This window comes from Danio rerio, chromosome 12 (assembly GCF_049306965.1).
Source record: "Danio rerio strain Tuebingen ecotype United States chromosome 12, GRCz12tu, whole genome shotgun sequence".
Lineage (NCBI taxonomy): Eukaryota > Metazoa > Chordata > Actinopteri > Cypriniformes > Danionidae > Danio > Danio rerio.
The window spans coordinates 1348658-1364072 of NC_133187.1; the positions used below are offsets into that span (position 1 = coordinate 1348658).

Below are 15415 nucleotides of genomic sequence, written 5' to 3' on the forward strand. Positions count from 1 at the left end.
CGGCTCGTTTGCTGCAAAACCTGAGCTCAAAGTTGGCTGTAAAAGCTTTAAACTCCGCCACGGGTTTGAGCTCGGGGACTCTTAAAGCAGCATTCAGGAGTCACGCTTTTACTGGGGCAAAACGCTATAAATTTCCGTTTTATTTGCGTTCAATATAGCTTTATTATACACAGTTTTGAGGGAATTGTGGGATTTTTTGGGACTTTTTTTAGAAGAAACTGACACCACATGATTCAGCTTTTGATGATAAAACATATATATATATATATATATATATATATATATATATATATATATATATATATATATATATATATATATCTCTTTCTCTCTCTCTCTGTGTGTAAAAAAGTAAAAATAAATAAATAAATAACAAAATAAAAATATAATAACTCATAAAATAGTAAAAATAAATAAATAATAATAATAATAATAAAATAATAACTCAAAGTAAAATAAAATAGTTAAAAAGTAAAAAAGGTAACAAAATAAAATTAAATAATTTAATAAAAGAGTAAAAAAAGATAACAAAATAAAAATAATAATAAGTCAAGAAATAAAAATAAAATGATAGCTCATAATATGATTGAAAATAAACAATAAATAACAAAATAATAAAAAAATAATTACTCATAAAATAAAATAGTTACAATTTTTAAATAAATAACTCTAAATCGAAAATCTAAAAAACAAAATAAAATAGTTAAGAAAATAATACTACTACTACTAATAATAATATAATTATAATAACTCATAAAAAGTAAAAAAATAACAAAATAAAAATAAATTAATAGTTAAATAAAATAAAATAGTTAAAAAAATTATAACAAAAAAAATTATTATATATTTATATTATTATATATTTATATTTATATTTATAATATATAATTATAATATTTTTTGTGTTTTACACACATTTACACACACACACATTTACACACACACACACATAAATTTTTAAAATATTTTACACACATAGTGTGTGTGTGTGTGTGTGTGTGTGTGTGTGTGTGTGTGTGTGTGTGTGTGTGTGTGTGTGTGTGTGTGTGTGTGTGTGTGTGTGTGTGTGTGTTCATCAGACGCAGCCGGTCCCGAACCCCATGTCCTACTACATGCACCGCTCGCCCTGGTGGTTTCACCGCTTCGAGACTCTCAGCAATCACTTTATCGAACTCATCGTGCCTTTCTTCACATTCATGGGCCGCCGGATGTGCATGATCAACGGCGCTCTGCAGATCCTCTTCCAGGTGCGTTCAGAAACACCCTAGCTCCGCCCTCGTTTGAAAACATCACAATCTCATTTGAATTTAAAGCGACAGTCACCAAAACATCACAATTAAGATCTAAGGGTCAGTTTCAGAGAGTTAGAGAACATTATCTATGTGCTATTTTCAGCTGAAACTTCACACACTCTCTCTCTAGAAACATCAGAGATTTATTTTACATTGTGTAAAAAGTGAACTGTCTCTTTAGTATTAGATAATTTCACAGCTTTTTCACTCACAGTTCTGTTGCCCTCTTGTGGAGCCATAAAAATAAGCTGCTGAAATCTTAATAAAGGGTCAGTTCACCCAAAAATATTTTATGAGTTATTATTTTATTACTTTATTTATTGTGTATTTTACATTATATTATGAGTTATTGTTTTATTTTTATTTTATTTTATGACTTATTTTTATTTTGTAATTTTTTTACTATTTTGTTTTATTTTATTTCATGAGAATATTTTATTTTTATTTTGTTATTTATGTTTTAAACTATTTTATTTTATTTTATTTAACTATTAATTTATTTTTATGTAGTTATTTTTTTACTTTTCATTTTATAAGTTATTATTATAATTATATTATTATTATTATTATTTTCTTAACTATTTTATTTTGTTTTATAAGTTATTATTTTATTTTTAGATTGTTATTTATTTAAAAATTGTAACTATTTTATTTTATTTTATGAGTTATTGTTTTATTATTATTTTGTTATTTATTATTTATTTTCTATTTTAAGTAAATATGTTATAATTTTATTTCTTGACTTATCATTATTTTTTATTTGTTATTGTTTTTTTACTATTTTATGAGATTATTGAATTTTTTTGTTATCTAATTTTTACTTTTTAACTATTTTATTTTGTTTTATGAGTTATTATTTTATTTATTTTTATTTATTTATTTATTTGTACTATTTTATGAGTTATTATTTAATTATTTAATTTAGTTATTTATTTATTTTTTTACTTTTATTTGTGTCCTTTTATGCTTTATGCACATGACATTGGCTGTTTCTGTATAACAATGCCAAGTGCACAGTTCCTGTTAAACAATCAAACAAACAAACAAACAAACAAACAAACAAACAAACAAACAAACAAACAACTGATTTTTATAGTAGGAACAAAACATACTATGGATGTCAGTGGCTGATTTTTTTCCCTACATTCTTCAGAATATGTTGTTTTGTGTTCAACAGAAGAAACAAATCAATAAAAGTTTAGAATCACCCAACTGTAAAAAACTATTAAATGTGACCCGTCCCATTAAATCTAAGCTAATACACCTCTTTAGAAAACCTGTAAAAAAGTGCATGAGCCAAAGAGACTGATCTGGAGTGAACTGCCCCTTTAATGCATTGCTCTGCTGTGTGTTTTCTAACAGGTCGTTCTGATCATAAGTGGGAATCTGAGTTTTCTGAACTGGTTGACTATAGTTCCCAGTCTGGCCTGTTTCGATGATTCTGCTCTGGCTTTTCTGTTCCGCCGATCTGGAAACGTCAGACAGACTTTACTGAAGATCCAGACAGAAGAAGCTGAAGGACTCAAAACACCACCTACTAAAGGTTTTTATAAGACTATGTTTAGTTATTTTACGCCTAAATTAAAAAGTGAAAGTGAACCGCCCCTTTAAAGGGCTAGTTCACACAAAAATTCTCATATTAATTAATCACAAGTAATTTCAATGCCCTGAGACATTTATTCGTCTTCTGATCACAAATGAAGCTCTCTTGTTCTCCATAAATAGTCCAGAAAATGTCCAGAAAAGTCCAGTGTGCTCATTAATATTCATGATTGATCCAAATATGGTCAATTGTGGACCTTCTGATTCTGATGGAGTAATAAATGAGCTTATAAAGCCGTTTATTATCACATTTTGTCTTGAAAATATTCACTTAAAGACTCTCCGCCTTCTTTTAATTATCATGAAATAAATAGGTTTGAATTTAATCTAATTTATATGTTAATTTAAATTTGTTATGTCATTTTAACGAAAAGTAATAGAAAAAGCTTGAAATGAAACTGCAACCCTTAAGTCGTTAATTCATTCATTCATTTTCTTTTCGGAATAGTCCCTTTAATAATCCGGCGTTGCCACAGTGGAATGAACCGCCAACTTATCCAGCATATGTTTTACACAGCGGATGCCCTTCCAGCTGCAACCCATCACTGGGAAACATCTTCACACACTCATTGTCACAAACATATAATACAGACAATTTAGTCTACCCAATTCACCTATAACACACGCCTTTGGACTCGTTGGGGAAACCGGAGCACCCGGAGGAAACCCACACCAACACGGGGAGAACATGCAAACTCCACATAGAAATGCCAACTGACCCAGGCGAGGCTTGAACCAGCGACCTTCTTGCTGCGAGGCGATCATGCTACCAACTGCGCCACCATGACACCCCCTGCAAGTCTTCAACTGTATATATATATATATATATATATATGTGTGTGTGTGTGTGTGTGTGTGTGTGTGGATGTGTCAGGTATGCTGATCCGGCGTGTGCTGAACGTGTCTCTGGGTGTCCTGATTGCATATCTGAGCATCCCGGTGCTGATGAATCTGCTGAGCTCCAGACAGATGATGAACACCTCGTTTGAACCCCTGCGCATCGTCAACACATACGGAGCTTTCGGCAGGTATTTAATCCACATCTCTCACAGCGTCACACATAGTTACTAACATAAACATACTATGTGCTGATATTCAATACTGCAATATGTACAGATGAAGTCGAAATTATTAGTTCAAATATTTAAAATATTTCCCAAATGATGTTGAACAGATTCAGGAATTGTTCACAGTATTTCCTATAATATTTTTTCTTCTGGAAAAAGTCTTATTTGTTTTATTTGGGCTAGAATAAAAGCAGTTATTAATTATTTTAAAGCCATTTTAAGGTCAATATTATTAGCCCCCTTCAGCAATATTAGTGTTGGATTGTCTCCAGAACAAACCACTGTTATACAATGACTTGCCTAATTACCCTAACTTTACCCTAATTACCCTAGTGAAGCCTTTACATGTCACTTTAAGCTGAACACTAGTCAAATATTATGTGCTGTCATCAAAGGAAAAGCTAATAGAAAATATATTTATTATTAAATGTGTTAAGAAATCTTTTATCCGTTAAACATAACTTGAAAAAAATTTAAATAAAAGATTTAAATGCACTATATATCGCAATTTAGCCTAGAAATGATAGAAATATCATTTATTTTTGTGGCCACATCACCCATTCCTGAAGCGGACTCCTCAGCGTCCAGCAGATGGCAGAGCCGCTGCACATCTAAATCTCTATTTCTCCTGTGTTTTCTATATTTCAGCATCACTAAAGAGCGGACGGAGGTGGTTTTTCAGGGCACGCTGAGCCTCAATCACACTGCTGAAGATGTGGTCTGGGAGGAATACGAGTTCATCTGTAAACCTGGAGCTTTGGACAGGAGACCATGCCTTATTTCACCCTATCACTATAGACTCGACTGGCTCATGTGGTTCGCAGCTTTCCAGGTAAAAATCACCGGCAAGTCACATTTTTAATGCATGCTCAGTCTTGTGAAAAAGTTAGGGTGCTCTATGTTAATAATAGTTCATATTTATAGGGCGCCCAAACTTTTTCACAAGATTTTTTATAACTTTATTCAAACTTTCTTAGATTTTAAACCACTTTCCAGGTTAAAAAGTCACCAGGAAATCACATTTTCATGCGCGCACAATCTTGTGAAGAAGTTTGGGCGCCCTATGTTAATATTAGTTAATATTCAAGGGCGCCTAAACTTTTTCACAAGACTTTACACGAGATTTTACATGTTTTCTTAACTTCATTGGAACTTTCTTAGATTTTTTTACTGCTTTCCAGGTTAGAAAGTCACCAGGAAATCACATTTTTATGCGGGCAAAATCTTGTGAATAAGTTTGTGTGGTCTATGTTATTATTAGTTAATATTCATAGGGTGCCCAATCTTTTTCACAAGATTTTTTAAAAACTGTATTCAAACTTTCTTAGATTTTAAACCACTTTCCAGGTTAAAAAGTCACCAGGAAATCACATTTTCATGCGCGCAAAATCTTGTGAAAAAGTTTGGGCGCCCTATGTTAATGTTAGTTAATATTTAAGGGCGCCTAAACTTTTTCACAAGACTTTACACGAGATTTTACACTTTTTTATAACTTCATTGGAACTTTCTTAGAATTTTTACTGCTTCCCAGGTTAAAAAGTCACCAGGAAATCATATTTTTATGCAATCGCAATCTTGTGAAAAAGTTTGGGCACCCTATTTTAATAATAGTTTAAATTTATAGGGTGCACAAACTTTTTCACAAGACTTTACACAAGATTTTAAAAGTGTTTATTGAAATTTTAGTGTTGGTCACAATTCACGGTATTAACAAACCACTATCTAACCCAACTAGCTTAATAAATTACTAATTAGCCGTTTATTAATAGTTAGTATGGTTGAAGTTTGGGTTTAGGTATAAGGGATGCACTTTATAACTACCAATGAACAGTTACTATCTTAATAATAGGCAGGTAATAAGCCAGTAGTAAATAGCATGGATTCTGACCTAAACTAAAGTGTTACCAGGTTATTTATAAAACATTGTGATTTTCTGTATGTCAAATTCATTATAAAACTATTAGTACTGTAACTGAGGGCAAATAAACACAAGATGAATAGTAACCAAACAAGACACAGGTGAACATAATCAATGAACAAATGAGTAACCATTTTATAAACAAATACACAAATAATTCAGATTATTATTGCATGTGAGTGTCATGTAACGATGATGCTGAAAATGCAGAACATTTTACAGGTCTAGAGAAGTAATGTTTTCATAACTTGATTGAAACTTTCTTATGAGAAAGGGCTTTTGAGTCCTCAGGCTGTAACCTTGAAGCTTTTAGCACAATCTGTTTTCCGAGGACTTGCACTAAAGCTGCGGTAAGCGATTTTAGCATGCATGAAATGTCCTTTACCTGCCAGACAGCAGTGATACGAGATGCTGACCTGTCTGTGCGACTGCAGTGGAGAAAATGCCAGAACTCGAGGGTGTAAACAAGTCCTGTTCATACACACACAGTGACCTGAATGCACCGAGACAGTTTTGTAAAGTGCATTTATTGATATCAAGATGATGCAACTGTGATAGTGTCATAATTCAAGGAAAAACTTGAAAAAAAAACATTGGCTCAAATATACAGTAAAATAACGGATATTAAATTACAGAAATTTACTGTAAAAAATGGATATTAAATGACAGAAATATACAGTAAAATAACTGATTTTAAATGACAGAAATTTACCAGAAAATTTAAATTTAAGGAAATTCCTGTAATTTAATATCCGTTATTTTAAATAACCTTACGCTGCTAAAATGCTTGAACCCCGAAAATTTCTGCTTGTAGCTATTATTATAATAATAATAATAATAATAATAATAATAATAATAATTATTATTATTATTATTATTTCAGTTACTAATAGTTCATGTTTACATTTTTCAGTGACTGTTAGTTTATTTAAAGTTTCATTTATTGTGAGGTCTTACTTTTCATATACTACAATACAGTATGCAGTGAAATGCTTACACAACCATATCGTGACCTTAAAATTATAACAACTATAACAATAATAATAATAATAGTTATAGCAACCGACTTTTTAAATCCTAGTTTACTAAAATGACCTTGTATCCGCAGCTGTTCTGAGGTCAGAAATAAAGCCAGCGTTATCATCATCAACACCAGTGAGAGGAAAACTCCAGGTCTGGGTTAACAGAGACGCATTGGGGAGATTGAGCTCCTCTGTCGACGCGGCTGAATTATTATCAGTCTTACATAAGGATTATAAATAATCTCCACACTCTCTATTGACTGGGATTTTTGTACTGAGCTGAAATTTATCTCCTGCTGAAGAATTCATTAGGAGAAAGAGACAGCGGTGACTTCACATGCGCATAATTTAAACACACAGAGAGCAAATTCAAACACAGTTAATCTCAACACAACATTAAAAAAGACTGAAAACGGCTTATTTTTTTTATCGTAATTTATTTTGTGCTACAATTTTTGCTATTAGCAAACCGATAACTAAGAACTTTACCTCAATAAACACCGAATTAGCTGTTTATTTAGTGTTGGGTTTAGGTATTGACTTGCACTATAAAAAAATGTTGTTTCAACTTAAAAAAGCAAGTGTTCGAGCCGCCTTAAAATTTTAAGTTTACTTCACTTAAATAGTGAAGTTGTCTTAACTCAGGCTAAAGTTGACAGGACTTGACAAGTGTCAAAATATATTCATTTTCTTTTCGGCTTAGTCCCTTTATTAATCTGAGGTTGCCACAGCGGAATGAACCACCAACTTATCCAGCATATGCTTTACGCATTAGATGCCCTTCCAGCTGCAACCCATCACTGGGAAACATCCATACACACTCGTTCACACACATACACTACGGACAATTTTGCCTTCCCAATTCACCTGTACCGCATGTCTTTGGATTTGTAGGGGAAACCAGAGCACCCGGAGTCTAATAAGTACTTGCCATGATGACATAATATTTGAGTAGATATTTAACTAGTGTTCAGCTTAAAGTGACATTTAAAGGCTTAACTAGGGTAATTAGGGTAAAGTTAGAGTAATTAGGCAAGTCATTGTATAACAGTCACGATCACCAGCGATCTAAAACACCATAGATTGCTGGAAAACACTCAAAAGAGCTGATGGACTACAGATTCACCATTTCATGGACTACAACTCCATACATGCACTCCGCTCATGCACACTTGTTCCTGATCCTGACTGATTGCACACACACCACCGGAGGATTGTCAAGGACTGATTACACACACTGTTTAAGCTGCACACACAGAAACCTCGGGACTTAGCCTTGCTATATTGTAATGTTTTTACGTCTGAGTATTTTCCTGTCTAGTCTTCCGTGTCGCCTCGCCTTTGTTCTTCCGTGTATTGACCCTTTGCCTGCTTGACTGCGATTTTGGATAACCCTTATGGTACTGTTTTGCACCTGCGATGATCTCTGCCTGTATGACAATCCTGCTAAATAAATGCTCATTTGGATCCGCTATCATCGTTAATCCACAAACATTAAAATAACACTGGTTTGTATTGGAGACAATCCAAAACTAATATTGCTTAAGGGGGCTAATAATAATGAGCTTAAAATGGCTTTTAAAATATTAAGAACGGCTTTTATTCTAGCCAAAATAAAACAAATAAGACTTTCTCCAGAAGAAAAAATATTGTAAGAAATACTGTGAAAAATTCCTGAATCTGTTCAACATCATTTGGAAAATATTCAAAAAATAGACACAGGAGGGTGAATGATTTCGTGAATAATTTAGTGCCTGTGAGCACATGTTTCTCGGTTCACAGAAACGTTCACCTGGACACATTTTCCCAATGAGCCTGAGTTGGTTTCCGTATGGAGCTCCAGCCTCCTGCTGTTCTGCACCTGTCATAGCGATGGAGGATCTTTCTGCTGTGTTTGTGTTTGATTCAGTGTTTTTATTTCTCTTTCTTTCAGACCTATGAGCAGAGTGAGTGGGTTATTCACATTGCTGGTCGACTGCTGGCCAATGACTCCACAATACTGTCTCTAATGGCACACAATCCATTCCAGGACAGAGAGAAACCCAGGTAAAGCTCAAAACAGCCATCTGCACAGCCATCGGGCATTTGAATATTTTACATTACACATTTTTGAGGTAACATTTTTTAATTTCATTTATTAATCTACTGATGTTATAATAATAATAATAATAATAACATAATAATAATAGTTTTTTTGTTGCCTTTAATGATAATTATTCCCATTTACAGCTTTTATTTATTTTAAATTACAGTTTATATAAAAAAAATAATAACCCTAACTCTAATAATAATAATAATTATAGATTTCAGGTTCAATACAAATACCACTGATATATTTAGTAATATTTTAACTAAATATTTATTTATTTTTAATTAATATTAAAATTAATAATGATTAATAAATAATTAAATTATTACATTTTACTGCATCTAAAAATATCTCTTATTATTAATAATGTTAATAATAATAATAATAAAATAATAATAATAATGTTGTCATTGGGATTTTTTATTATAGATTCCATATTCAATACAAATACCACTGATATAATTAGTAATATTTTAACTAAATATTTATTTATTTTTAATTAATATTAAAATTAATAATGATTAATAAATAATTAAATTATTACATTTTACTGCATCTAAAAATATCTCTTATTATTAATAATGGTAATAATAATAATAATAATAATAATAATAATAATAATGTTTTCATTGGGAATTTTTATGATAGATTCCATATTCAATACAAATACCACTGATATAATTAGTAATATTTTAACTAAATATTTATTTATTATTAATTAATATTAAAATTAAAAATGGTTAATAAATAATTAAATTGTTACCTTTTATATGATCTAAAAATCTTTCTTCTTATTATTGTTAATATTAATAATAATAATAATAATAATAAAAAAATTTCAGCAACACATTTTAAAGCATTTTCATTTATTTTTCTATTGCCTAAAACGGTAAATATTCTCATTTCTCATTTTAATTGTTCTTATTAGTAATATTTAGTAGTTTTAATACAAATACCCTTGTTGTAATTAGTTATGTTTAATCTTTATTCCATAAAAAAGTATTAGCAGTAATAAAAAACATTATTGTTATTAAATAAATAATAATATCAATAATAATAATAATGTTAATAATAACATTAATGTTAATAATAATATTAATGTTAATAATAATAATAATAATAATAATAATAACATCAATAATAATAATAATATCAGTAATAATAATCTTAATAGTAATATATTATTTTTTTGTTTCCTGCTGTTTCTGAACTTTTTCCAATTTTTATTATTATTATAATTTTTATTATCATTATTATCATTATTATTATTGTTGTAATTGTTGTTCTACGGCTTTTTAAATTAAAATCAATCACTCATTCAATGAGTATATCAATTAAATCAACCAATAAATTAAATAATCAATTAATTGATCAATCAAATTATTCACACTTCCAAATATTTCTGAAATTGTGATATTTTTGCTATCGCAACCATTTTTCTCCTAAACGATGCTTTATGACCATGTGTCATCAAAACCTACAGGGTATTTTAAATACAGTAACCATAAAAGTATACAGATAATTAATCAAAAATGTCTACTATAATGTATGCATCATCTAAGTTTACACACTTTCTGGTTTTTCACTCTATGCATATGTTTCTGAACATTATTTCAAAGTCTTTAGCTCCTTTGGCTCTTTCATCACAGTTAACCGGCAGTGAAATGTGTGTGCCAACCCTCTTCAGTCCTCGTGAACTCTGATGTTTGGTTTTTGTTGTTTGTTCTGAAGTTAATGAGCTAAAACATACACTGAGAAATGCATTGCGTTGAGGGCACTGAGCTGGATTTGATGCATTTGTGCTTTCAGGTGGATACGAGGAGAGCATTTTCGATATAAATTCACCCGTCCGGGCAGCAACAGTGCGGCCCAGGGGAAATGGTGGGCCAGAAAGCGCATCGGACCCTACTTTCCCCCTGTCAACCTGGACGGCCTTCGCAACTACTTTCAGTCCAGAAACTGGCCTCTGCCGACCGGCGATTAAAGCCAACATCCAGTTTGTCTTCTTTTGTATGTCACACACTGAAGTTCATCCTGTTTCGCCTTTGACAAAACTGTGCCAAAGACGACGGCTTACATAAGAGATTTCTAGAGGCAACTCTTTCATGTCTCTGAGGATCGGAGCATGTGTTGAATCCAGGGCTGTTTTAAGCCTGCCAACAGAAACAGCCTGATTCTGCTATTATTGTCATTTTAAATGCAATCAAGTGTTACTTTCTTAATGATTTGAAAGTGTGATTAAAAATGTAAATAAATGCAAAGAAAAAAAGATTACTTTCTAAATAGTAGTTGGTTTTTATATTATGCCAAATTCATTATGAAGCAAGCAAGGCACAGGTGAACATAATCAATGAGCAAACAGTACAGTTTAAAAACAAATCCAACAATGAGCTGATCTTATCAGTATTACTTTTTAAAGTAATTAGTTTTTTAAATTATTGTGACAGTTTTGTCAATTTATCATTAAGCAAACAAGGCACAGGTGAACATAATCAAGGAGAAAATAGTACAGACTGTTTGTAAATAAACAACTATACGCTGTTCTTAACAGTATAAGCAGTTATTGGTTTCCAAAGTTATTGTAATTCATTCATTTTCTTGTCAGCTTAGTCCCTTTATTAATCCAGGGTCGCCACAGCTGAATGAACCACCAACTTATCCAGCAAGTTTTTACGCAGCGGATGCCCTTCCAGCCGCAACCCATCCACATTCACACACACACTACGGACAATTTAGCCTACCCAATTCACCTGTACCGCATGTCTTTGGACTGTGGGGGAAACTGGAGCACCCGGAGGAAACCCACGCGAAGGCAGGGAGAACATGCAAACTCCACACAGAATAGCCAACTGAGCCGAGGTTCGAACCAGCGACCTTCTTGCTGTGAAGCGACAGCACTACCTACTGCGCCACTGCCTCGCCTTTATAATATTTATGTCAATTTATTATAAAACTAACAAGAAACAGGTGAACACAATCAGTGATCAAATCAGTAACAATTTTATTTAAGAAAAAAAATACAGATATTTTAAAATAAAATAAACATGAGCCTTTTAAACAGTAATTTGTTTAAAAAAATATTGGGATAATTTTTTTCAAATTTATTATAAAGCAAATAAGACACAGGTGAACATAATCAATGAGCAGCTGAGTAAGCGTTTTATAAAAACTCCCAGAAAATGCAATAAAATAAATAAAAGTACTGAATAACAAGTAACCAACTGTGAGCCTTTCAATGAAAAAAAAAATTCTAAATGTTTAAAATAAGAATCATCATTATTTTACATTTTTATCTGATTACATTTTTCAACAATACAAATTATAATTACCCCCTCCCTCCCGCAATTATTGCTGTGTTCCAACCAACAGTGCAACATTAGCTCAACTATAACTTTGGTACAAGATGCTGATCTAATGATGATATTTTTTCTTCCTTCGCTATCACGAGTTGCTGGTGCAGAAAGTGCACACTTCACTGTAGGGTCAAATGTTTTGCTTTTGCCGACACTCATGTGCGCACGATGCCAGAAATACAACAGGCTTTCAAAAGACAGAAATCCAGAGCGGTATGACATACACTAGGATAAAAATATAAGCACAACAGACAGATGATAAACACAGCCAGTGCATTCAGATGTGTACTACACTGTATCATGATGATGTGGTTCGCTTTGATGTGGAAACTGTAGTGGATAAAACAAGCAAGCAAATACGAGGGTAAAAATAGAAGTAAACATGAAACTAAATATATGCAGAGAGCATGGAAACATAAATGAAGTAAGATGACAGATGTCATCCGGGCTGAGAAGAGAGCAGATCTAACAGCACATCCTTTGCAGAGATGTATGGATGCAGTCCTCCAAGCTCATGATGGAGTCAGACACAATCTTCATTCTGTCTCCACTGCAGCAGGACTTTATATTCTATACTGGACATTATTTCTGTTCAGTGATGACACTTTAGTCTGAGCAGAGTCAGACCGCACTGTCCTCATCAAATCAGTCAACATCAAGATGTGATCAGATTTAATTGAGCTCAGATAAGCAAAATCTAGAGGCCTTCGCCTGACATATGAGACACCTCTGATGCCAAATCATCAGCTAGAAGTCAAGTTGTTCCCAAAACTTGGATAGGCGACAAGACTTTTTATCAGACAGTGTAGTTTGACCATCATTTCACCCTTAGGCTACTCAATCAGAAGCTCTAAAACAATCGTGAAATCGAGCTCACTCCCGCATGGCAGAATAATGTACTGTAATATACTGCTATGCTGATGATACCCAGCTATAGCTCTCTTTTCACCCTGATGATCCCTCGGTTCCGGCTCGCATCTCAGCCTGCCTGTCAGACATTTCACACTGGATGAAAGACCATCATCTTCAGCTTAACCTCACGAAAACAGAAATGCTTGAAGTTTCTGCCATCCCGACTCTACATCACAACTTTTCAATCCATATGGACGGGGCAAACATTACTGCATCCAAAATGGTGAAAAGCCTTGGAGTAACAATTGATGACCAACTAAACTTCTCTGACCACTTTTCTAGAACTGCTCGATCGTGCAGATTTGCACTCTATAACATCAGAAAGATCCGACCCTTCTTATCTGAACATGCAGCTCAACTCCTTGTTCAAGCTCTTGTTCTCTTCAGACTGGACTATCGCAACTCTCTACTAGCCGGGCTCTCAGCTAACTCTATCAAGCCTCTTCATCTGCTTCAGAACGCAGCAGCATGAGTGGTCTTTAATGAACCTAAACGAGCACGTCACTCCGCTGCTCATCCGTTTGCACTGGCTGCCAGTTGCTGCTCGCATCAAACTCAAATCTCTGATGTTTGCTCACAAAGCGATTTCTGGCTTTGCTCCTTCTTATCTGCTCTCACTTCTGCAGATGTATGTGCCCTCCAGAAACTTGCGTTCTGTGAATGAACGTCGCCTCGTGGTTCCATCCCAAAGAGGGAAGAAATCCCTTTCCCGAACTCTCACGTTCAATCTGCCCAGTTGGTGGAATGAACTCCCTAACTGCATCAGAACAGCAGAGTCACTCGATGTCTTCAAGAAACCATTAAAAACTCAACTATTTAGTCTCCACTTCCCTTCCTAATCTGCAATTGCCTCTCTGGATATACCACTAACTGTAAAAACTGTAAAAATAAAAATAAAAATTGACTAATGCTTTCCTACTTAGACTTTACAGACCTGAAACTTGCCTACAGCACGTATTCATTGTTGCTCTTATAGTTGTGTAAATTGCTTCCTTGTCCTCATTTGTAAGGCAATTTGGATAAAAGCGTCTGCTAAATGACTAAATGTAAATGTAAATATAATGCCGCTGCAGAAGGCTGTGTTTCTGGATGTAGATTCTCTCGTGAGCTCATGAGATCTCTCAGAGCGAGAGCGGCTGTATAGCCGAGATTGTAATGACCCAAAGTCCACAGATGTAAAACAGCTTGACCCCAGAGCATCTCTAAACTCCGACGTCCAGCATCTGCTAATTAGCCCTCCTCATTTAGGCTCTTGCTGTACTTGCAGTAATTACATCAGGAAGTGACAGCGCGTCTCCATGAAGCAGAGATCTTATTGCCCGTGGGTTAAGTTTGGATACGTTACACTGAGAAAGGAAGAAATCAATTACAACGTAACTATAGCAACTGATCCGAGTGACAGGTGGAGGCTAAAAATGACCTCTGCGGGACCGTCATTTAGCGCCGTTCCTGCAGTTCATCACAGTAGCAGATGGTCAGGAGGAAATCTTAAGGCGGCATGTGATACCAGAACACTTATTTCAGGCATAGCTGTGTGTGTTTTTCTAAAGGAATAATTAGGATTAAGACAAATGCACGCTTTTTTAGTCATCTTTGTGAGTCACTGGTGGCTATAATAAGTGTGCTGATGCTTATGTAAGGGTCTGTGATGATGGGAAACGGTTAAATTGTTCACATTTCAACATGAGTCATTCATGCACTTCCATAGCGTTCAGACTGACAAGATTATTTGTTTAAAATGCACAGCTTATATTGGTTTAAATGTTATTTAATCATCTGAAGAATGAGCAGGCTTTGATTCTTCACTGTAAAAAAAAGTCTACATAGATACACTCACTGGCCACTTTATTAGGTACACAGGTTGGACCACTTTTGCCTTCAGAACTGCCTTAATCCTCCATGGCAGAGATTCAACAAGCTACTGGAAATATTCCTCAGAGATTTTGCTCCATGATAGCATCACAGAGTTGCAGCAGATTTGTCGGCTGCACATCCATGATGCCAATCTCCCGTTCCACCACATCCCAAAGCTGCTCTATTGGATTGAGCTCTGGTGACTGTGGAGGCCATTTGAGTACAGTGAACTCATCGTCATGTTCACCAGTCTGAGATGATTGAGCTTTATGACATGCTGCGTTATCCTGCTGGAAGTAGCCATCA

At 33.7% G+C, this 15415-nt stretch overlaps 1 protein-coding gene across 2 annotated transcripts in view; it reads left to right on the forward strand.

Moving 5' to 3' along the window:
• lmf1 (lipase maturation factor 1) overlaps positions 1 to 11261 on the forward strand; it is a 47433-nt gene extending 36172 nt beyond the window's left edge. For both annotated transcript variants that reach the window (XM_073918003.1, XM_073918002.1), the window contains 6 exons: positions 1080 to 1247; positions 2655 to 2835; positions 3769 to 3922; positions 4610 to 4793; positions 8835 to 8947; positions 10800 to 11261. In XM_073918003.1, coding sequence (XP_073774104.1) covers positions 1080 to 1247; positions 2655 to 2835; positions 3769 to 3922; positions 4610 to 4793; positions 8835 to 8947; positions 10800 to 10974 — 975 coding nt within the window. In that variant the 3' untranslated portion in view covers positions 10975 to 11261. The remainder of the gene's footprint in view (positions 1 to 1079; positions 1248 to 2654; positions 2836 to 3768; positions 3923 to 4609; positions 4794 to 8834; positions 8948 to 10799) is intronic.
• The last annotated feature ends 4154 nt before the right edge of the window (positions 11262 to 15415 follow it).